This window comes from Pelophylax lessonae, assembly GCF_965119305.1.
Source record: "Pelophylax lessonae genome assembly, chromosome: 5".
In the NCBI taxonomy this organism is placed as follows: domain Eukaryota; kingdom Metazoa; phylum Chordata; class Amphibia; order Anura; family Ranidae; genus Pelophylax; species Pelophylax lessonae.
This window is the reverse complement of record NC_138772.1, coordinates 527,610,267-527,634,053: the sequence shown is the minus strand read 5'-3', so window position 1 is coordinate 527,634,053 and position 23,787 is coordinate 527,610,267. Positions and strand designations below refer to the sequence as shown.

General features: G+C 45.0%; 1 protein-coding gene across 1 annotated transcript in view; it reads left to right on the top strand.

Moving 5' to 3' along the window:
- The window catches only part of HHLA1 (HHLA1 neighbor of OC90), a gene marked incomplete at its 5' end in the record, with an annotated part of 103,612 nt that overhangs the window by 57,207 nt on the left and 22,618 nt on the right, over nt 1–23,787 (top strand). The window contains 2 exons of the mRNA XM_082258097.1: nt 5,244–5,391; nt 8,586–8,668. Of these exons, the coding sequence (XP_082114223.1) occupies nt 5,244–5,391; nt 8,586–8,668 (231 nt within the window). The remainder of the gene's footprint in view (nt 1–5,243; nt 5,392–8,585; nt 8,669–23,787) is intronic.

Genomic DNA, 23,787 nt, shown 5'->3' with positions numbered 1-23,787 from the left:
ATTTTCTTATCGTGCGTACGGGCCTTAAGGGGGCAAATCCTTCCGGTCCAGAACTGGTTAAAAAAAATACCTTTACAATCATTGTTAAGTTTGTTTTTTATAGTTTATCTTTACTCTGAAATCAGCCAAAAATCACAAAAAATGGTCAAATAGAAGCAGAATAGGGGGCCTTTTCGCTTTACAAAACTGTGTGTACAATAAGTTATCAGGCCGACTCCATATTATGCCTTTCCCTAGGTCTGTTGGTCACAACCTATAGTCACACTTTCTTTCTTTTCTTCTGAAATTCTCAAGAACAGTCTTATTTCTATAAATAGTTATTTTTGCATCATCCTTGAATAGACATTTATTACTTTATGAATCACTTCATGAATATTGATATGACAATTATCATCTCCAAAAAATGTTGATAACCACTCATCATATAGTTCTTAATATAGTTTCAAAAAAGTGGTATTGAAAGCTCCTCTGATGTGTTTATGATGATCTCCCTTTATTGTGTAATTTTACCGGACTTTGTGGGCAAGTTTTTGCAATTTAATATTAGGAATATTTTTTAGCTTACAGACAATGGACACGATCATCTCTAACATAGCTCCAGTGTTGGGGGTAACTAGTTACAAAGTAACTGATTACAGTAACTACATTACTTTTTTTGGTAACTAAGTAATGTAACTAGTTACAATACTAATCAGTGGCGGCTGGTGAAGTTTTAAGATGGGGGGGCGCAAGACCCCGCCCTTCTATTTTGGCCCCTCCCATTTCTCAGAAGCCACACCCCTTATAGACCCCACCCATTTTGTCCCCTGTATTTTGCTTGCGTGAACCAATTCTCCCAATATATCACATATTAAGGGCTCCATCAGTACTAGTATATCCCATAATAGGGAGCAGGGGCCCTATTATGGGATACACTGACAGAGTGGCACAAACCCCACAGTACAGACCCCCTAGCACAGACCACACAGTACATGCCCCCTTTCAATGCAGTGACCAGCGTACATGCCCCCTTTCAATGTAGTGACCAGCGTACATGCCCCCATTCAATGTAGTGACCAGTATACAGGCCCCCTTTCAATGTAGTGACCAGCATACATGCCCCCTTTCAATGTAGTGACCAGCATACATGCCCCCTTTCAATGTAGTGACCAGCGTACATGCCCCCATTCAATGTAGTGACCAGCGTACATGCCCCCTTTCAATGTAGTGACCAGCGTACATGCCCCCTTTCAATGTAGTGACCAGCGTACATGCCCCCATTCAATGTAGTGACCAGTATACAGGCCCCCTTTCAATGTAGTGACCAGCGTACATGCCCCCATTCAATGTAGTGACCAGCGTACATGCCCCCTTTCAATGTAGTGACCAGCGTACATGCCCCCTTTCAATGTAGTGACCAGCATACATGCCCCCTTTCAATGTAGTGACCAGCGTACATGCCCCCATTCAATGTAGTGACCAGCGTACATGCCCCCTTTCAATGTAGTGACCAGCGTACATGCCCCCTTTCAATGTAGTGACCAGCGTACATGCCCCCATTCAATGTAGTGACCAGTATACAGGCCCCCTTTCAATGTAGTGACCAGCATACATGCCCCCTTTCAATGTAGTGACCAGCGTACATGCCCCCATTCAATGTAGTGACCAGCGTACATGCCCCCTTTCAATGTAGTGACCAGCGTACATGCCCCCTTTCAATGTAGTGACCAGCGTACATGCCCCCTTTCAATACAGTGACCAGCGTACATGCCCCCTTTCAATGTAGTGACCAGCGTACAGGCCCCCTTTCAATGTAGTGACCAGCGTACATGCCCCCATTCAATGTAGTGACCAGTATACAGGCCCCCTTTCAATGTAGTGACCAGCATACATGCCCCCTTTCAATGTAGTGACCAGCGTACATGCCCCCTTTCAATACAGTGACCAGCGTACATGCCCCCTTTCAATACAGTGACCAGTGTACATGCCCCCTTTCAATACAGTGACCAGCGTACATGCCCCCTTTCAATGTAGTGACCAGCGTACATGCCCCCTTTCAATGTAGTGACCAGCGTACATGCCCCCATTCAATGTAGTGACCAGCGTACATGCCCCCTTTCAATGTAGTGACCAGTGTACATGCCCCCTTTCAATGTAGTGACCAGCGTACATGCCCCCATTCAATGTAGTGACCAGCGTACATGCCCCCTTTCAATGTAGTGACCAGCGTACATGCCCCCTTTCAATGTAGTGACCAGCGTACATGCCCCCATTCAATGTAGTGACCAGCGTACATGCCCCCTTTCAATGTAGTGACCAGCGTACATGCCCCCTTTCAATGTAGTGACCAGCGTACATGCCCCCATTCAATGTAGTGACCAGCGTACATGCCCCCTTTCAATGTAGTGACCAGCGTACATGCCCCCTTTCAATACAGTGACCAGCGTACAGGCCCCCTTTCAATACAGTGACAAGCGTACAGGCCCCCTTTCAATGTAGTGACCAGCGTACAGGCCCCCATTCAATGTAGTGACCAGCGTACATGCCCCCTTTCAATACAGTGACCAGTGTACATGCCCCCTTTCAATGTAGTGACCAGCGTACATGCCCCCTTTCAATGTAGTGACCAGCGTACAGGCCCCCTTTCAATGTAGTGACCAGCGTACATGCCCCCATTCAATGTAGTGACCAGTATACAGGCCCCCTTTCAATGTAGTGACCAGTATACATGCCCCCTTTCAATACAGTGACCAGCGTACATGCCCCCTTTCAATGTAGTGACCAGCGTACAGGCCCCCATTCAATGTAGTGACCAGCGTACAGGCCCCCATTCAATGTAGTGACCAGCATACATGCCCCCTTTCAATGTAGTGACCAGCGTACATGCCCCCTTTCAATACAGTGACCAGCGTACATGCCCCCTTTCAATACAGTGACCAGCGTACATGCCCCCTTTCAATGTAGTGACCAGCGTACATGCCCCCTTTCAATGTAGTGACCAGCGTACATGCCCCCTTTCAATACAGTGACCAGCGTACATGCCCCCTTTCAATGTAGTGACCAGCGTACATGCCCCCTTTCAATGTAGTGACCAGCGTACATGCCCCCTTTCAATGTAGTGACCAGCGTACATGCCCCCATTCAATGTAGTGACCAGCGTACATGCCCCCTTTCAATGTAGTGACCAGCGTACATGCCCCCTTTCAATACAGTGACCAGCGTACATGCCCCCTTTCAATGTAGTGACAAGCGTACATGCCCCCTTTCAATGCAGTGACAAGCGTACATGCCCCCTTTCAATGTAGTGACCAGCGTACATGCCCCTTTCAATGTAGTGACCAGCGTACATGCCCCCATTCAATGTAGTGACCAGCGTACATGCCCCCTTTCAATGTAGTGACCAGCGTACATGCCCCCTTTCAATACAGTGACCAGCGTACATGCCCCCTTTCAATGTAGTGACAAGCGTACATGCCCCCTTTCAATGCAGTGACAAGCGTACATGCCCCCTTTCAATGCAGTGACAAGCGTACATGCCCCCTTTCAATGTAGTGGCCAGCGTACATGCCCCTTTCAATGTAGTGACCAGCGTACATGCCCCCTTTCAATACAGTGACCAGCGTACATGCCCCCTTTCAATGTAGTGACCAGCGTACATGCCCCCTTTCAATACAGTGACCAGCGTACATGCCCCCTTTCAATGTAGTGACCAGCGTACATGCCCCCATTCAATGTAGTGACCAGCGTACAGGCCCCCTTTCAATGTAGTGACCAGTATACATGCCCCCTGCAGAGGTATGGCAGTGGGAGAGATGGGATCAGGCAAAGGGATGGCGGTGGGAGGGATGGTCATGGGATGAGGCAGAGCAGAGGGGGATGGCGGTGGAAAGGCTGGATGGATGGATGGATGGATGGTCATGGCCCATGATGACCATCCATCCAGCCTTTCCACCGCCATCCCCCTCTGCTCTGCCTCATCCCATGACCATCCATCCATCCAGCCTTTCCACCGCCATCCCCCTCTGCTCTGCCTCATCCCATGACTCATGGGATGAGGCAGAGCATAGGGGGATGGCGGTGGAAAAGCTGGATGGATGGTCATGGAGGACTGACAGGACAGGAGGACCACGAGGACTCACCGGTGGTGATGTCTTCTTCCAGCAGATGACCTCCGGTGGTCTGGTCTCCTCTCCGGTGCCGCCGTCACTCCCGTCCGGTGTCCACCCGACTCCATCGCCCGCGGTCCGGTCCACTGCTGCGAGTGACGTCAGCGGGGTCAGCGTTGGATGTCCTGGATGCTGTGATTGGTCCAGGCTGGAGGCTGGACCAATCACAGCCAGGAATCCATGAAGTGGGGGTTTCCAAGGAATCTGCCTTGCGCCCAGGTTACGCCCCCCACGCCCCCCAGAAGGCAGCCAATCGGCGCCTCTTCTGGGTGGTAACCCCACCCCCCCACCCCCTCCACATCGGCTGGCGGCGGCGGCGGCGAACGCAATTTTTTTTTTTTTTTCAAACTTTATTGCTCGTTTTGCAATCTTTTTTTTTTTTTTTTATCTTTTTTTTTTTTCTTCCTTTTTTCAGGGGGGGCGGCGCCCTGGCGCCCCCTATGCACCGGCCGCCACTGATACTAATATTGGTAACTACACTACTTTACTAGGCTATAGGAGGTAACTACACTACTTTACTAGGCTATAGGAGGTAACTACACTACTTTACTAGGCTATAGGAACGCGCTTTCCTGCGTTACCCAAGCCGTGCGATACAATCGTTATTTTGAAGAATAGAGATGGATGAAGTTTATGACTTTTGTTGCACTTTATGTTTTATTCTGTTTTTTCAGGTTTTGTTCTCATGTTTCCCAAAGCCTGTGTTTATACAATAAACTCTATGCAGAAAGAGTGTCATGTATCTTCTTCTACACGGTCAATTAAGAAAGAGGACAGTAAAGTAATAAGTAGTAAAGTTACTTTTCAAATGCAGTAACTAGTAAAGTAATCTCGTTACAATTTACAGAAGTAACTAGTAACTAGTTACATTTTTTCAGTAACTACCCCAACACTGTCTTTCAAACCTGTATTTTATGGAAGAGGTGACTCTAAAAAAAATAATATATAAACAAAACACCCCACAGACAAGGACTGATATTGATTTAACCCACAGAAATATTCTATGTAAGCATTTTTCCATAGTAGACTTGTTTTGAATTCGTCCGATGCTCTAACCACCAACTTTGAATGGTCGCTGGTGAGTTGTGTTTCTTCCAGGATGTCGGCAGACAAAGCTAGTCGTGACCACACCTTCCTCTGCACCTGTCTTTCCAAAAGTAAACTCTTGCGTCATGGAGCTCTGTCGATTTTTCCAGCAATGTCTTTGTGTCAGTCAAGAGCAATATTCAAGACACAAGAAGAGGAGGTACTTATCTACATTGAGTTTCTAATTTTTTGCTATCAAACAAAAGTATAAAGAATTGTAAAAACGTTTGCCTGTCTGGACAGTGCCGTCATGCTGTGTACTCATATTTGTTGTCCTAATACTTGACTGCTAGTTAGTTACTAACCAAGTAGTGTAAAAAAAGACAAAAATGACAGCACAGGTCCTTACGCTTCTAAAGCCAGGTCAAAAATGGCAGCTGTCATATTTCTACCCAGGAATACAAGAGAAATGGCCACACACCCAACAATGGCTTCACGATGAAAGACTTTATTGAATAAGGATGCAAGGTACAGCAAATGGATGGTAGACGCTTTTCACACGACCCACAACGTGCTTGTTCACACACGTTGTGAGTCGTGTGAAACGCATCTACCATCCATTTGCTGTACCTTGCATCCTTATTCAATAAAGTCTTTCATCGTGAAGCCATCATCTGGTGTGCGGCCTTTTCTCTTGTATTCCTGTTCGCGGTGGCGATCCGAGGTCCTGCACCCATTGCTGGCTGTAGAGCTCCAACTACCTGAGCGGTGTTTATCTCTCCTCATATATTTCTACCCAGACAGGTTCTTTTTAAGCCAGCAAGTGGTATGGACAACTCACCTCAAGAAGCAGCCTTTTGGGGTTACAATAGAGTAAAAAACATAAATGTTGCTGCCTGTACTTACCTTTGACCATTTTCAGAAGCGCCAAAGAATTTTCTTAACTCGGGTAGATCCTTGATAATCTAAAGATCATCAATGACTGACTCTTCTATGGAGACCTCACTCCAAATTTGCCCCATGTTCAACACCTTCGCAATGAGGACTTTGACCTAAAATCCCTATTTTTATACGCTGACATTTGCCATGTACCCGTATACTTTATAGCTGCACCAAAAACAGGTGGAATAGGTTAAATCTGAGCTTGGATTTTTGCTTTACCTTTTGAAAACATATACTATATGACGTTGTGGACACCTTACCATGACACCTACATATATACAGTAGGTTTGTTAGACATGCCATTTCAAAACTCCATTATGGAGTTGGCCCTCCTTTGGGATATAGCAGCCTTCCACTCTTTTGCCACATATGTTTTGGGAATTTGTGCAATACGGGTTTCAGTTCATCCCCCAAGGTGTTCAACAGGGTTGAGGTCAGGGCTCAGCGCAGCCCACTGAAGTTCCTCCACATAAAACTCATTAAACCAGGTGTTTTTGGAGCAAGCTCTGGTGTGACCAGCCTTGTCACAAGGCTGGTTGTCTGAAATGTTTTTTTATACAATATCACTATATATAAAATATGGTGAAATGTTTACATACTTTGAGGCATATAAGTGAGTTTAATGGTCAGTCCACAAAAGTTTGTCTATATAGTGTATGACCCCAAGAGTTTTAAATTGTCTCCTAACCAGACTGGGTATTTGAAGCCAATTATACATACCTGCTGGTAAATTATTCCTTAAAACTTTAGATTTTTTTTTTTTTTTACATAAAATGTGTGATGTATTCATAGTTAAAAATGTATGCTGTTTGCTGAATCTCTATGCAATGCGTTCAATACTATTCCTGGTACCTGAAAAATGCTACGTACGTCTGTGAAAAGGTTCAAAGGAATTCACTATCTATACTAACCAAATAGTGTAAAAAGAGACAAAAGTGACAGCACAGATCCTTACACTTCTAAAGCCAGGTCAAAAATGGCAGCTGTCATATTTCTACACAGACAGGTTCTATTTAAGCCAGCAAGTGGTATGGACAACTCACCTCAAGAAGCAGCCTTTTGGGGTTAAAATAGAGTAAAAAACAAAAATGTTGCTGCCTGTACATACCTTTAACCATTTTCAGAAGCACCAAAGAATCTTCTTAACTGAGGCAGATCCTTGATAATCTAATGATTATCAATGGCTGACTCTTCTATGGAGACCTCACTCCACATTTGCTCCATGTTCAACACCTTCGCAATGAGGACTTTGACCTAAAATCCCTATTTTTATAGGTTGACATTTGCCATGAACCTGTATACTTTATAGCTGCACTAAAAACAGGTGGAATAGGTTAAAGCTGAGCTTGGATTTTTGCTTTACCTTTTGAAAACATATACTATATGACGTTGTGGACACCTGACCATGACACCTACTTTTTTTACAGTAAGTTTGTTGGACATCCCATTTCAAAACTCTATTATGGAGTTGGCCCTCCTTTGGGATATAGCAGCCTTCCACTCTTCTGACACAAATTTTTTCGGAATTGTGGGTTTCAGTTCATCCCCAAGGTGTTCAACAGGGTTGAGGTCAGGGTTCTGTGCAGCCCACTGATTTCCCTCCACACCAAACTCATCAGACCAGGCAGTGCCATCTTAAGAGCATTAAAGGGCCCCGAGCAATGCCGTGCACTGGGGCCCTGCCTACACAATCACCCACGAGAATAAAAATGCAAATCATCGATAAGGCGATAATTTATTGGTACAGCAGTGCCAGGCTAATGACAGCTTCCAAGTTCGGTGGGTGGGTCCAGTGAACACACACATGGATGGGAGTCAGACTCAATTTTCCTGTGTGTGCGCCTGTTCCCATGGAAGGGGAGATGTGGGCTCCCCGTCCACGGCCCAAGTGGCCTGACAGCAGCACAGGGTCGACAGGCACTTGCTGCCTGCTAAGTTCAGCGGCGGGATGCACACGGGTATCGGGACTAATGCTTTGGCTGGGGGTGGGTCGCTGGGCAGGTGGGGCCCCCCGAGCAACTGCCCAGCGTGCCCATTCGGTAAGATGGCCCAGAGACCAGGTGTTTTTGGAGCAAGCTCTGTGAATAAGGGCACAGTCATGCTGGAACAGAAAACCTCCCCCAAAATGTTGTCACAAGGCTGGTTGTCTAAAATGTGTTTTTATACAATATCACTTCCAGTATTCTTCACTGGAAACACCTGAACTCAATAATATGGTGAAATGTTCACATACTTTGAGAAATGTTCACATACTTTGAGGCATATAAGTGAGTTTGATGGTTAGGCCACAAAAGTTTGTCTATATAGTGTATGACCCCAAGATTTTAAATTATCTCCTAACCAGACTGGGTATTTAAAGCCAATTCTGCATACCTGCTGGTAAATTATGCCTTAAAATGTTAGATTTTTTTTTACCATAAAATGTGTAATGTATTCATAGTTAAAAATGTATGCTGTTTGCTGAATCTCTAGGCAATGCGTTCAGGGCTATTCCTGGTACCTGAAAAATGCTACGTACGTCTGTGAAAAAGTTCAAAGGAATTCACAAAGGCGCAGTGAGTATTTATCCTTATAGACAACGATACTTTAATTTTTGGAAAACAATATACAACTTTTTTTTTTTTTTTTGAACTTGCATTTAATTTAAAGAACAGAAGAAAAATTACAATGTCAGATTGGTTTTAGCAACCTTCATGACAGCTAAACTCTAGCCAGCTGCCAGCCTATGTACCAAAAACCGCCATGTTAAATTAGTGAAAAAGGTTTTTATACATCCAACTTATCGCAATCTACTTTGGCCCGAAGGACAATTGTTTTCAAATAGTGAGGTGGAGGGTGGGAATGATTCAGCATTTGTCCATGACGTAAGAAAACATACTGAAACTGCATCTGCCATGAGCAGTGTAGGCAGCCGATGTAGACAGCAATGAGACAAAACCGGAAGGTGGAACTGATTATGGACAGAAGATGCCAGGCAGTGTGAAGGAGGCCTGTGGTCAAGGACCCTGCCGATAGCGCAGGGCTGGCCCAAGACATTGTGATGCCTGGGTCCAAGAATAAAATGCTGCCCCCCCCCCCCCAAAAAAAAAAAGAATCACGCCCAACGAAAGGCCTCCTACATCCATTATTTTATATAAATATAAAATGTAGAAAATATTATATATGCTGTTATCTTCTTCCATGACTCACCACCGGACTGGTCCATCAAACACCCGCTGTCTGTCCTCAGTCCTCCTGTCACTCCTGTGTCTGCCGCGCCCACCGCCCTAGAAGATCCAGCCTGCCCTGCATGAGATGGAGTGCACTGATGTCTGACGTCATTATGCACACCACAATCACATGAGGGACGTTCCCTGGAGGAGATGCTCCGCCCCCTCATACTTATCAGTTTGCACTATGGGCGGCAGTATGAGATGGGAATTGGCGCCCTTTACATCTTGAGAGTGAATTTGCTGCCCCTCTCCAAGTGCTGCCTGGGCCAATGGACCCAGCGGGACCCTTGGTAGGACCAGCCCTGTGATAGTCTTGCCCACTCTGTACATCATTGAACAGAGTTGACCCTCTAGAGTTGGGACTATGTAGACACTTAACAATGGTCAAAGATTAGTATACAAAAAAAGGTATAATATTTATTGATACAAAGATTAAAATTGAAAAACATAATCAAAGGAGGTACAATGCGACCATACATAATAGTGTAACAATGATAAGACAAAAGAGCTATGCAAACATGAGAATGACAACTGACGCGTTTCAAAAAAAATCCTTCTTCAGAGGTGTCAACCTGATAGCACAGAAGTCTATCAAAAGGATGAGGTAGTAAAACACAAAGCAGGAGGGGGATAAGGAGTAAAATCGGAGCCCACACCACGAAAGTCACCCACCGTCAGATCACGGTCCCACAACGAATGCCAGACTGCAGAAGATCCCCGTAAGTTCACAGGAGACTAATGGAAAAGGCCTCTTGTCAAGCTTGGAAAAGATGTAATCAGTATATTCAAAGAAGGCCCAATATTGATGAGTAGCAAGTGTAGAAACACGCTCAGGACTGACAGGTTAATAAAGATCCTTCCAATATAGAGATGTCAGACGCCATGTATGCATCTTGCTTGATCACCAAGTCCCCTTGATTACCACCGCTAGTGAGATTATCTTGCTCATTGGGGACTACTCTCTATATTAGAAGGATCTTTATTAACCTGTCAGTCCTAAGCGTGTTTCTACACTTGTTACTCATCAATTATGGGCCTTCTTTGAATATACTGAAGCTTGACAAGAGGCCAATTCTCTTAGTCCGCTGAGAACTTATGGGGATCTTTTGCAGTCTGGCATTCATTGTGGGGCCATGTGATCTAGACGGTTTGTGACTTTTGTGGCGTTGGCGCCAATGTCACTCCTTCTCCCCCTGCTTTGCTTTTATCATTCAGCGGCACATATATGTTATATTACCTCATCCTTTTGATAGTCTTCTGTGCTATCAGGTTGACACCTCTGAAGAAGGAATTTTTCTGAAATGCATCAGTTTTCATTCTCATGTTTGCACAGCTCTTTTGTCTTATCATTGTTACACTATTATGTATGGTCGCATTGTACTACCTTTGATTATGTTTTTTAATTTTAATCTTTGTATCAATATATATTATACCTTTAGGCTCCTTTCACACGGCCGCTCCGCTGCTTTCCGTGTGTCCGCAAATCATCCTATTTTTTTGCGGATGATTTGCGGACATTAATGTAAGTGAATGGCACTGCGGATGTCAGCGGAATACCATCCGCTGACATCCGATTTTCCTCCTTTCAGTTCTGTTCCGTTTTTTGGAACGGAACAGAACCCCATTTTTCCATCCGTGTAAAAAACGGAAAGGAAGGAGAATCGGATGTCAGCGGTGTCATCCGCTGACATCCGCAGTGCCATATACTTACATTATATCCGCATATCATCCGCAAACGGATGGGATGATATGCGGGCACACGGAGCGGATGACACAAATGTCATCCGCTCCGTGGAAAAAAAAAAAAAAAAGTCCCGCAGCGGACTACAGCAGCGGAGCGGCCGTCTGAAAGGAGCCTAATTTTATACTAATATTTGACCTTTTTTAAGTGCCTACTAAGTCCCAACCGTAGAGGGTCAACTCTGTTCTGTGTATACCGGGGATGATGGCAATTTACAGCGCCTAGCCAGATATGATTGTAACTTTGTACATCAGGGGTGTCAAACCGCCGCCCCCCAGATGTTACAGAACTGCAAGGAGAAGGGGAAAATTGGGGGAGGGGGTAGCTAGTAAAGGGGATTTGGGGGTATTTGTGTTGGGAGGGGAATGGTGCAAGAGGACTTCTGCTAGTAGGGAGAATTTGGGGGGGGGGGGGAGACTGTGCTAGAAGAAGTGATATAGTGATTTTTTGGGAGCAAAATTTTGTGCTGGGAGAGGGGATTTCAGGAGGGGAGCGGATTTGTTCTGGGAGGAGGGGGATTTTATGCTTAGGGGGGTAAGCATGCAGATTAGTGCTCAATTTTCTTTTGGGGGGGAGGGGATTTTGGCTAACACATAATGCTCATACATCTTGGGGAGGGGGGAGCTAGTTTGGCATGTCCGCCCTGGGCTCTAGATGGCCTTGTCCCAGCACTGCAGGGGGGGATTTGCTGCCAAGTTCAAACTGCATTGTCTATCTGTCTATGTATTAATTGGGGAGGGGGAGGGGGGTTGTGAAAAAAAGGACTGTCTTTTATGAACGTTGTCACTCTATCAACCAAGGGATCTGCTGTTAGGTTCAAACTGCATATATTACAAGGGGGGGGGGATTGGAAAAAAAATACTAACTTTTATTCATGGGTAGCCTACATAACATATATTATTTTCATGTTTTCCCCTTTGTTCTATTTTAAATAATACTAGTGCAAGTCCCTAAATCTGGGACACTGCTAGTTGCCTTTCCAGTGTGACCCTTTCTGCGGTGGAATCACTGCCAGTGGAAAAGCGTTGTCACTCTACTAAAGGAAGTACTCAACCAAGGGATCTGCCAGAAAATGGGTTGGAAGGTGGTTTAAAAAAAAAAAAAAAGACATTCTACATATCATATAATATGTGTTTTTGATCAACCTATGCTGCTTCAGAGGTTCAAGACCAGCCTGTGTTGTTTGGCAGAGATCTCTGGATCTCAAGACTGGTTGCACAAAATGACATGTCTTTTGGCAGAGACAACAGTTCCCCATATACACTATATTGTCAAAAGTATTGGGACACGCCTTTACACGCACATGAACTTTAATGGCATCCCAGTCTTAGTCCGTAGGGTTCAATATTGAGTTGGCCCACCCTTTGCAGCTCTAACAGCTTAAACTCTTCTGGGAAGGCCGTCTACAAGGTTTAGGAGTGTGTCTATGGGAATGTTTGACCATTCTTCCAGAAGCACCTTGAAGCGACCTTGCTTTATGCACTGGTCCAAATCATTTGGTGAAGGGGAATTATGGTGTGGGGTTGTTTTTCAGGGGTTGGGCTTGGCCCCTTAGTTCCAGTGAAGGGAACTCTTAAGGCATCAGCATACCAAGACATTTTGAACAATTTCATGATTCCAACTTTGTGGGAACAGTTTGGGGATGGCTCCTTCCAGTTCCAACATGATTGCACACCAGTGCACACAGCAAGGTCCATAAAACAATAATGAGTGAGTTTGGGGTGGAGGAACTTGACTGGTCTGACCTCAATCAGAAGAGCTTTGGGATAAGTTAGAGCGAAGACTGCGAGCCAGGCCTTCACGTCCAATATCAGAGCCTGACCTCACAAATGCGCTTCTGGAAGAATGGTCAAACATTTCCATAGACACTCCTGAACCTTGTGGACCCTTCCCAGAAAAGATGAAGCTGTTATAGCAACAAAGGGTGGTCTAACTCATTATTGAACCCTACGGACTAAGATTAGGATGCCATTAAAATTCATGTGCGTGTAAAGGCAGGCGTCCCAATACTTTTGACAATATAGTGTATGTATTTTATTTGATATTTAGCTGTCTGCCTAAAGTTTAACTTTAACAATGTTGGCTATAGATGATTTATTTTGTCACTTTTCTGGTAATCCAATACAACAGTTAATATTTGTTTTAACCACTTGCCTACTGGGCACTTAAACCCCCTTCCTGCCTAGGCCAATTTTCAGCTTTCAGCACTGATGCACTTTGAATGGAAATTGCGCAGTCATGCAATGCTGTATCCAAATGAAATTATTTTTTTCAAACAAGTAGAACTTTCTTTTGGTGGTATTTAATCACTATTGGGGTTTTTATTTTTTTGCTGAACAAACGAAAAAAGCCCGAAAATTTTGAAAAAAAAAAGTTTTTATAGTTAGTTATAAAAAATTATAAAAACAGGTAATTTTTCTCCTTCATTGATGTGTGTTTATGAGGTGGCACTGATGGGCACTGATAGGCTGCACTGATGGGCACTGATAGACGACACCGATAGGCACTGATAAGACGGCACTGATAAGGCGGGAATGGCGGGCACAGATGGGCGGCACTAAAAGGCGGCACTGAAGGGCACTGGTAGGTGGCACTGAAGGGCAATAATAGGCGGCACTCATGGGCACTGATGAGCACTATTAGGTGGCACTGATGGGCACTGATAGGTGGCACTGATGAGTGGCACTGATGGGCAATGATAGGCACTGGAAGGTGACACTTATGGGCAGCACTCATGATGGGGCACTGATAAGTGGCACTGGTGGGCACTAATAGGTGGCACTGGTGGACATTGATAGGTGGCACTGTGGGCACTGGTAGGTGGCACTGGTAGGTGGCGCTGATGAGCACTGGTAGATGGCACTGGTGGGCACTGGTAGGTGGCACTGGTAGGCACAGATGCCCCTCTCCTCTTTGGGACCAATGTCCCTCTGACAGCAGCAGCGGTCGGCAATTTTTTTCTTCTCACATTGACAGCGTGAGGAGAAAAAAAAAGAGAAAAAAAAGGACGTACATGGACGCCCTCCTGGCAATTAAGGTCCACGCTGTAGTGGTCTTTCGGCTATAGCATGGGCAGGAAGTGGTTAACACAATGCTGAATTGCACTAGAAGACTCCTTTGGGCCTGTACACTCACTGGCCACTTTATTAGGTACACCCGTTCAATTAAAAAAGAATAGCACATACATGCAAAAGATGTGCGCTATTCTTTTTTAATATACATGTTGCTTGGTCCATAGCTGCACCGGCTTTAGATATACATGTTCAGGGTTTGCTCCCCCAACTTTTTGCCTGTTTATTATGTATTCGGTCTGACCAGACTTCTGAGGTTGAGCACCCCACCCCCACACACACCTGTACTCTATCAGTGTCCACCATCAAGTAGATATAGGAGGAGTCCCCTGCAGTGCATTAGCACATCCACCCCAGCAAGGAGTGTTGTCTCCAAGGGTTGGAGAGGCTGGATTCATCTCTTTTTTATGGATAGTGTAGGACCCACTGACAGTGTTGCCAACCTTCCGTATTTTTACGGACAGCCCGTAAAATCAGGGCACTTTAAGGCTGCCCGTAAATGCCCGTAGGAGCCAGTAAGTGCCAGTAAAAATGGCTGCTTCGGGCTCAGATTAGAACTGCGCATGCGCAGTTACGGAAGTCATCGAGTCTGACTCGACAAGTCATCCGATCTTGAGTCTGCCGCCACCCACTGGTGATGTCATGCCGCATGGGACGGGAGGCGGGACTCGGGAGCCGTCGTAAAAATTTAAAATGATGCCGGGCGGGAGGAGGATACCGGACGCGGTTCACTGCACACAGCCACACACACGCGGCGTCGGCAAGAGGCGGGACTCGGGAGGATGCAGCTTTTACATCTCTGTAAGCCAGGTCAGGACCGTCAGGATCGCCCCATTGCTAGATAGCAGCTTCCTTCCACGGTGAGAGAAGCATTGGCTTTACTGGGCACTGCACTGGCGCTGTGGCTAGAGAAGTGGAGGACAGGAGGACACTCATTAAAGAAGATGGCAGAGGACAGTGCCTGTGGGGACTAAAGGGGGCACAGGACAGTACTATGGGGGTCTGAAGGGGGCAGAGGACAGTGCCTGTGGGGACTAAAGGGGGCACAGGACAGTACTATGGGGTCTGAAGGGGGCACAGGACAGTACTGTGAGGTCTGAAGGGGGCACAGGACAGTACTTTGGGGTCTGAAGGGGGCACAGGACAGTACTATGAGGTCTGAAGGGGGCACAGGACAGCACTATGGGGGTCTGAAGGGGGCAGAGGACAGTGCCTGTGGGGACTAAAGGGGGCACAGGACAGTACTATGGGGTCTGAAGGGGGCACAGGACAGTACTGTGAGGTCTGAAGGGGGCACAGGACAGTACTTTGGGGTCTGAAGGGGGCACAGGACAGTACTATGAGGTCTGAAGGGGGCACAGGACAGCACTATGGGGGTCTGAAGGGGGCAGAGGACAGTGCCTGTGGGGACTAAAGGGGGCACAGGACAGTACTATGGGGTCTGAAGGGGGCACAGGACAGTACTGTGAGGTCTGAAGGGGGCACAGGACAGTACTTTGGGGTCTGAAGGGGGCACAGGACAGTACTATGAGGTCTGAAGGGGGCACAGGACAGCACTATGGGGGTCTGAAGGGGGCAGAGGACAGTGCCTGTGGGGACTAAAGGGGGCACAGGACAGTACTATGGGGTCTGAAGGGGGCACAGGACAGTACTATGGGGTCTGAAGGGGGCACAGGACAGTACTGTGAGGTCTGAAGGGGGCACAGGACAGTACTTTGGGGTCTGAAGGGGGCACAGGACAGTACTGTGAGGTCTGAAGGGGACACAGGACAGTACTTTGGGGTCTGAAGGGGGCACAGGACAGTACTATGGGGTGTGAAGGGGGCACAGGACAGTACTATGGGGTCTGAAGGGGGCACAGAAGGACAGTACTATGGGGGCTGAAGGGGGCACAGAAGGACAGTACTATGGGGGCTGAAGGGGACACAGAAGGACAGTACTATGGGGGCTGAAGGAGACACAGAAGGACAGTACTATGGGGTCTGAAGGGGGCACAGAAGGACAGTACTATGGGGGCTGAAGGGGACACAGGACAGTACTATGGGGGCTGAAGGAGACACAGAAGGACAGTACTATGGGGGCTGAAGGAGACACAGAAGGACAGTACTATGGGGGCTGAAGGAGACACAGAAGGACAGTACTATGGGGGCTGAAGGGGACACAGAAGGACAGTACTATGGGGTCTGAAGGGGGCACAGGACAGTACTATGGGGTCTGAAGGGGGCACAGGACAGTACTATGGGGTCTGAAGGGGGCACAGGACAGTACTATGGGGTCTGAAGGGGGCACAGGACAGTACTATGGGGTCTGAAGGGGGCACAGGACAGTACTATGGGGTCTGAAGGGGGCACAGGACAGTACTATGGGGGCTGAAGGGGGCACAGAAGGACAGTACTATGGGGGCTGAAGGGGGCACAGAAGGACAGTACTATGGGGGCTGAAGGGGGCACAGAAGGACAGTACTATGGGGGCTGAAGGGGCACAGAAGGACAGTACTATGGGGGCTGAAGGGGGCACAGAAGGACAGTACTATGGGGGCTGAAGGGGGCACAGAAGGACAGTACTATGGGGGCTGAAGGGGGCACAGAAGGACAGTAATATGGGGGCTGAAGGGGACACAGAAGGACAGTACTATGGGGGCTGAAGGGGACACAGAAGGACAGTACTATGGGGGCTGAAGGGGACACAGAAGGACAGTACTATGGGGGCACAGAAGGACAGTACTATGGGGTCTGAAGGGGTCACAGAAGGACAGTACTATGGGGGCTGGAGGGGGCACAGAAGGACAGTACTATGGGGGCACAGAAGGACAGTACTATGGGGGCTGAAGGGGTCACAGAAGGACAGTACTATGGGGGCTGGAGGGGTCACAGAAGGACAGTACTATGGGGTCTGAAGGGGGCACAGAAGGACAGTGCTGTAGAGGGTATATGAAGGTGGGCAGAGGAGGACTCTGCTGTGGGAGGGTGATTTAAAAGGTGGCAGAGGTGGACACTGATGTGGAGGGTGAAGTGGGGCAGATTAGGACACTACTGTTGGGGGGAATGGGGGGTGTCTGCAGCCTCTCAATACCTCCTGTACCATGTCCGCGCAGCCTCTGACCATCTCCTGTAGAACGTCCGCAGTCTCTGACCTCCTCCGGTATGATGTCCACAGCATCTGACCACCTCCCGTATCATTTCCGCAGCCTCTGACCACCCTCAGGTAAGTGACAGCGCTGCCAGGCCATTCTAAGGGGGGGTCACTGATGTAAGGGCTGGGTGAATACAATAATGTAAGGGGGAACTGATGTAAAGGTTTCCCCCTTATAGCAGGGAATCCCCCCCCCTTACCTTAGTGTAATTAATCTGTGGAAGGTGGTCTCTGGTCACCAGAGTCCCCCCCACCCCCCTATCAGAGTTCCTGATATTCCTCTCTACATCAGAGTCTGCAGGATTCTCCCCTTACAGTGCGAAGGGGGAACTCTGCGGACCCTGATGTAAAAGGGAACTCTGATGTAAAGGGGAATGCAGTGGACTCTGATATAAGGCGGTTTCTGGTCACCAGAGCACCCACTTAAATCAGAGTTCCTGCTTAAATCAAGATCTGCAGCATTCCTCTTTATGTCAGAGTTACACTGTAAGGGAAATCCTGAACACTCTGATATATGGGGGAACGCTGTGCTGGCTGGGTTATATTAATCTGACCTTCATGTAAATGGAGAAATATGTTTTTTGACTTTTGTTTAACTTAAACACATTGCTAATAGCGCTATCTACATGTTTATAGTTTAAGTATTGATATTTGCACGGTTTAGCACTGAAAACAGCCTGTTTATGTACATTTTTGCCATGTCAGTAAAAAATTGGTGCCGTCCGTAAATTTTGGACGTTCTGCCAGTAAATTTCCCTCCGGGGGGTTGGCAACACTGCCCACTGATAATGGGGTACTTTGATGCAGTGGTAGGCTTGAGCACGATATGGCCATATGGTGGGACCAAATCCCCATTTTTATTTATGGATTGTCTCCATATTTGATAGTTATTTCTTTTGCATGTGTGCGCTATTCTTTTTTAATATACATGTCGCTTTGTCCATAGCTGCACCAGCTTTAGAAATACATGTTCAGGGTTTGCTCCCCCAACTTTTTGCTTGTTTACACCTGTTCAATTGCTTGGTGACACAAATTGATAATCAGCGAATCACATGGCAACAGCTCAATGCATTTAGGCATCTAGACGTGGTGAAGACGACTTGCTGAAGTTCAAACTGAGCATCAGAATAGGGAAGAAAGGTGATTTAAGTGACTTTGATCGTGGCATGGTTGTTGGTGCCAAACGGGCTGGTCTGAGTTTTTAAAAAACTGCTGTTCTACTGGGATTTTAACGCACAACCATCTCTTGGGTTTGCAGAGAATGGCCCGAAAAAGAGAAAATATCCAGTGAGCGTCAGTTGTGTAAAGGAAAGTGCCATGTTGATGTCAGAGGTCAGAGGAGAATATGCAGACTCGTTCCAGATGATAGAAAGGCAACAGTAACTAAAAAAAAAACACTTGTTACAACCAAGGTATGCAGAATACCATCTCTGAATGCACAACACATCAAATCTGGAAGCAGATGTTGGGTTGGTGAAATTCTCGCGCTGTCACTCTATATGAATCCTAAATTCCTTTAAAGCTGCAGGTACTATTATTGGTAACCTACGCAATTCAGAAATTTATAACAGGGGGGAGTACCGCGCTTAAAAGGTGCTTAGTGCATGTTATTCATACTAATTACATTTAATAATTTACTTTCAGTGCTTTCAAATGTTTATAATAAAATCCCTTGTGCTAAAATTATATAGATATTCTCCAGTGCATAAAATTATATAAATATTCTCCAGTGCATAAAATTTAAAAAAATCTCATTAATAAATAAAATATTTCTTACAAGTGATGTAAATATGTGCTATAAACAATCCTTAAATATATCAAAATTTGTTAAAATAAAGTCCCAGTGATAAATTATGTGCTTATAAGTTTCCAATAATTAAATAATTCAAAAGTGAAAAAGTGCCAAAGTGTCCTTATATATATATAAATAAAATGGTGTATATTCAGACGCCTTTTCTTTCCCAAAATTCATGCAGGTGCTCTTCCATGCAGTGGCCACTAGGTGTCCTAAGCGCTCACCTCAATTGGCTTTATAACCAGCTTTGTATGGTATCATATGTAATGTTTCCTCCTTTTCTATGGTTGATGGGTCCGGTCACTAATTCTCACACTTATCCCTTTTAACACGATATTCCAGGGGGTGTGTGTGGAGCCTTTGAATCTCCAAAATAAATGGGGCCACAATAGTGAGGTACCGTTTGGTGATTTTATTAAAATAGATTAAAAATAACAGACTCACATTTTCCTTCGTCTTTGCCAATGCATAACAATTGTAATGTCGCTACGTCACTTCCGGTTTGGCGTCCTACGCGTTACGCTGCGTGCCCACGTGTCCCTGGAAGAAGCTGTGTGGGCACGCAGCGTAACGCGTAGGACGCCAAACCGGAAGTGACGTAGCGACATTACAATTGTTATGCATTGGCAAAGACGAAGGAAAATGTGAGTCTGTTATTTTTAATCTATTTTAATAAAATCACCAAACGGTACCTCACTATTGTGGCCCCATTTATTTTGGAGATTCAAAGGCTCCACACACACCCCCTGGAATATCGTGTTAAAAGGGATAAGTGTGAGAATTAGTGACCGGACCCATCAACCATAGAAAAGGAGGAAACATTACATATGATACCATACAAAGCTGGTTATAAAGCCAATTGAGGTGAGCGCTTAGGACACCTAGTGGCCACTGCATGGAAGAGCACCTGCATGAATTTTGGGAAAGAAAAGGCGTCTGAATATACACCATTTTATTTATATATATATAAGGACACTTTGGCACTTTTTCACTTTTGAATTATTTAATTATTGGAAACTTATAAGCACATAATTTATCACTGGGACTTTATTTTAACAAATTTTGATATATTTAAGGATTGTTTATAGCACATATTTACATCACTTGTAAGAAATATTTTATTTATTAATGAGATTTTTTTAAATTTTATGCACTGGAGAATATTTATATAATTTTATGCACTGGAGAATATCTATATAATTTTAGCACAAGGGATTTTATTATAAACATTTGAAAGCACTGAAAGTAAATTATTAAATGTAATTAGTATGAATAACATGCACTAAGCACCTTTTAAGCGCGGTACTCCCCCCTGTTATAAATTTCTGGAAGCAGATGGGCTACAGAAGCAGAAGACCACACCGGGTGCCACTCCTGTCAGCTAACGACAGAAAACTTAAGCTACAACTCGCACAAACTTACCAAAATTGGACAATAGAAGATTGGAAAAATGTTGCCTGGTCTGATGAGTCTCCATTTCAGCTATAAAATTCAGATGTTAAGGTCAGAATTTGGAGTGAACAACATAAAAGCATGGATCCATCCTGCCTTGTATCAATGGTTCAGGCTGGTGATGGTGGTGTAATGGTGTGGGGGATATTTTCTTGGCACAATTTGGCCCCCTTAGTACCAACTGAGCATCATTTAAATGCCACGGCCTACCTGAGTATTGTTGCTGACCATGTCCATCCCTTTATGACTACAGTGTCCCCATCTTCTGATGGCTCCTTCCAGCAGGATAATGCACCATGTCACAAAGCTCAAATCATCTCACCACTGGTTTCTTGAACATGACAATGAGGTCCCTGTACTCCAAGGGTCTCCACACTCACCACATCTCATCCAATAGAGAAACTTTGGGATGTGGTGAAATGGGAGATTGGCATCATGGATGTGCAGCCGACAAATCTGCAGCAACTGCGTGATGTTATCATGTCACTATGGAGCAAAATCTCTGAGGAATGTTTCCAACACCTTGTTGAATCTATGCCATGAAGAATTAAGGCAGTTCTGAAGGCAAAAGGGGGTCCAACCCGGTACTAGCAAGGTGTACCTAATAAAGTGGCCGGTGACTGTATATGTTATAATGATGGCTGCATGGTGTAAAGTTTGAGGGATACAAAATCAGGAGAGACCGATGGAACTTTATATGCACAGCCTCGTATAAAGATGGGTACATGAATGAAACCTTTAAATATACGAAGGATGTGAAAATGGTTCAGAAGGGCAAGATTTTTATATGAAGCTGAGTTAAAAAAACAGGGGAGGAAAAGTTTTAGGGTAACGGAAATATTATACTTTGCAACGTCTCCTCTGCTGTTTACTTTCAATTTCTAAGGACTACATATCCCATGGTACATTGCTCCCTGCAAGCAGTGATTCCTGTACTGCTTGCTCCTCCTCTCTACACCTTTGTAGTTCAGAAGGGCAGGTTCTATGAGATGTGTGACACAGCAGTCATTACTCACAGAGCATAATGAATACCTGTCTAAGAATTTAAGGAAGTAGATGTTGTAGATGTAACACCCTGCCAAAAAGTTGGGCTAAATATAGTTGTATTGTTTTTTTTGCTTCACTGTATTCAGTGGAGTAGTGATCTGTTTTCTAGATCTGGTCATGGTTTCCCAGGCTGGGTGATTGATTGCTCCTGCATGTTTCTGAATGGAGCTTCCAGAAAATAGAGCAGGAGGGTCAATCACATAAACATTTATGAATATTTATCAGACCTTGGCCATATCCTGGGAGAGGACACCCAGAAGGTAGCTGAGGAAAGTGAGAAATATTTTGGAGGCTTTTCCAGTGTGTTCTTCCTTTGCTGAGAGAGTTCCAGTTTTCCTGGGGCTGCTGCCCCTGGAAGGCAGCTAGTGTGAGAGAAGATTTGCAGTTTGGGCCTCAGCAACTGCTGGGCTGAGGGTCTGGAGAAGATTGCTGGAGGATTTCTTGTTGGAGGACACTGTCCTAAAGTTAGTCTGGAGAAGGATATTTTGTTTTCCTCACGAAATTGTGTTTTATATGTGGAAGTTGTGAGGCAATCAGCTCCTAAGACATTGTGAGTAAGACCCAGTTTTTGGGACTTTCCTGTGTGCCTGCAGCTGTGAGAAGTTGTGTACTAAGAACATTAAAGCAGTGTTAATTTCGTCAACTAAAACCGACTAAAACGTTTTCGTCGACTAACACAATTCAGATGACTAAAATACGACTAAAACTAAAATGGCATTTTAATCAAAAGACTATAAGTAAAACTAAATCGAAATTTGCTGCCAAAAATTAACACTGGTGCATGCTCAAAGCATAAATAATAACATATTAGATTTTTCACTCCAGGACCAGCAGTAGTATATAATGAGTTTGGAAATTGTAGAGAAATGCTTAAATAATGCATTACAAATTACAATTGAACTACACCCATTTAATTATAGATGACTAAAATGAGTTTTAGTCGACTAAAATGTTGGGCGTTTTAGTCGACTAAAATATACTGGAGTTTTAGTCGACTAAATACGACTAAAACTAAAACACTTGCAGAAGACTAAAATGGGACTCAAACTAAAATGCCATTTTAGTCCTAAGACTAAGACTAAAACTAAATTGAAATTTGCTGCCAAAATTAACACTGCATTAAAGAAATTGAACTACCCATTTAGTGCCCTCGTCCAAGATTAATTCAGAAAAAAGGGAAGTTGTGAGGAATCGTGGGTTGGAAAACCAAACCGCAGTTGATTCTTTCACAAAGACATATGGCTGGACTTTCTGAGGCACATCATAGAATGACTCAAGGCGAATCATATAGTTAAAAAGAACTTTATTTATTGATTACAACCAACATAAAAAATGAGGACCAATGCACATATTTTCCTCATGTAGACATACACTACATATAGCTAGGAACTAGACAGAATTAAAATCGAATAACCCAAGACATTTTTTACCCATATAGTCAAGGGACCATGGGAAAAATGTGTGGGTTATTAAAGGTTTTTCACAATATTGAATACAGTATATATTCGTAGAATTTTATATTTGATCTTTGGGTCGACGCGTTTCGCAGCGTGCTACTTCAGGACCACAATTTTACATCAGAGATTTCTGTAACTGGGTATAGCCAATGTCTCCCCGGGCAAGCATAGAGGGCGCGAGAGAAAATGTGAGGCAGAGCAGACAGATCTAAAAGATCTTTTCACTTTTATGTGAATATTCACATGAAAAGTCGATTAAATAGGGTTAAACCAATAAATCAAAACCGGATTGGTAAATCCTGGATTCAAAAAGTGTAATCCTCAAAATGTCTATGATGGTAGGTATGATGATGAGCAGGACCGCCTATATGTTGTTAGCAATCCAAGGTGGGGAGTACTATTGCCGGTCTTTTAGGAGCTGCCACACCTTTTAGCCAGCATTTATTTAGTCTTCTATTATAGTCATATATGTGCAGTATCCATAGTGTCCCGCCGCAAAGGCAGACGATATTCTACAGGACTTAACATCAAGCCCAGCATCCAGGTCAGCTGGGAGTACTTCCTATGGATACTGCACATATATGAGACTGACCAAATACATATATTTTGACAGGTTCTGTAGTTTTAGGGGGACTATAACAGAAGACTAAATAAAACTAAAAATTTCCGGCCGAGGTCCGAATCACAAATCTGTGCCATGAAAGATTGTACATGTTGTCTTTCCTTTTTTTGGCACAAGCTGCACTCTCTGGCACTTTATCTTACTG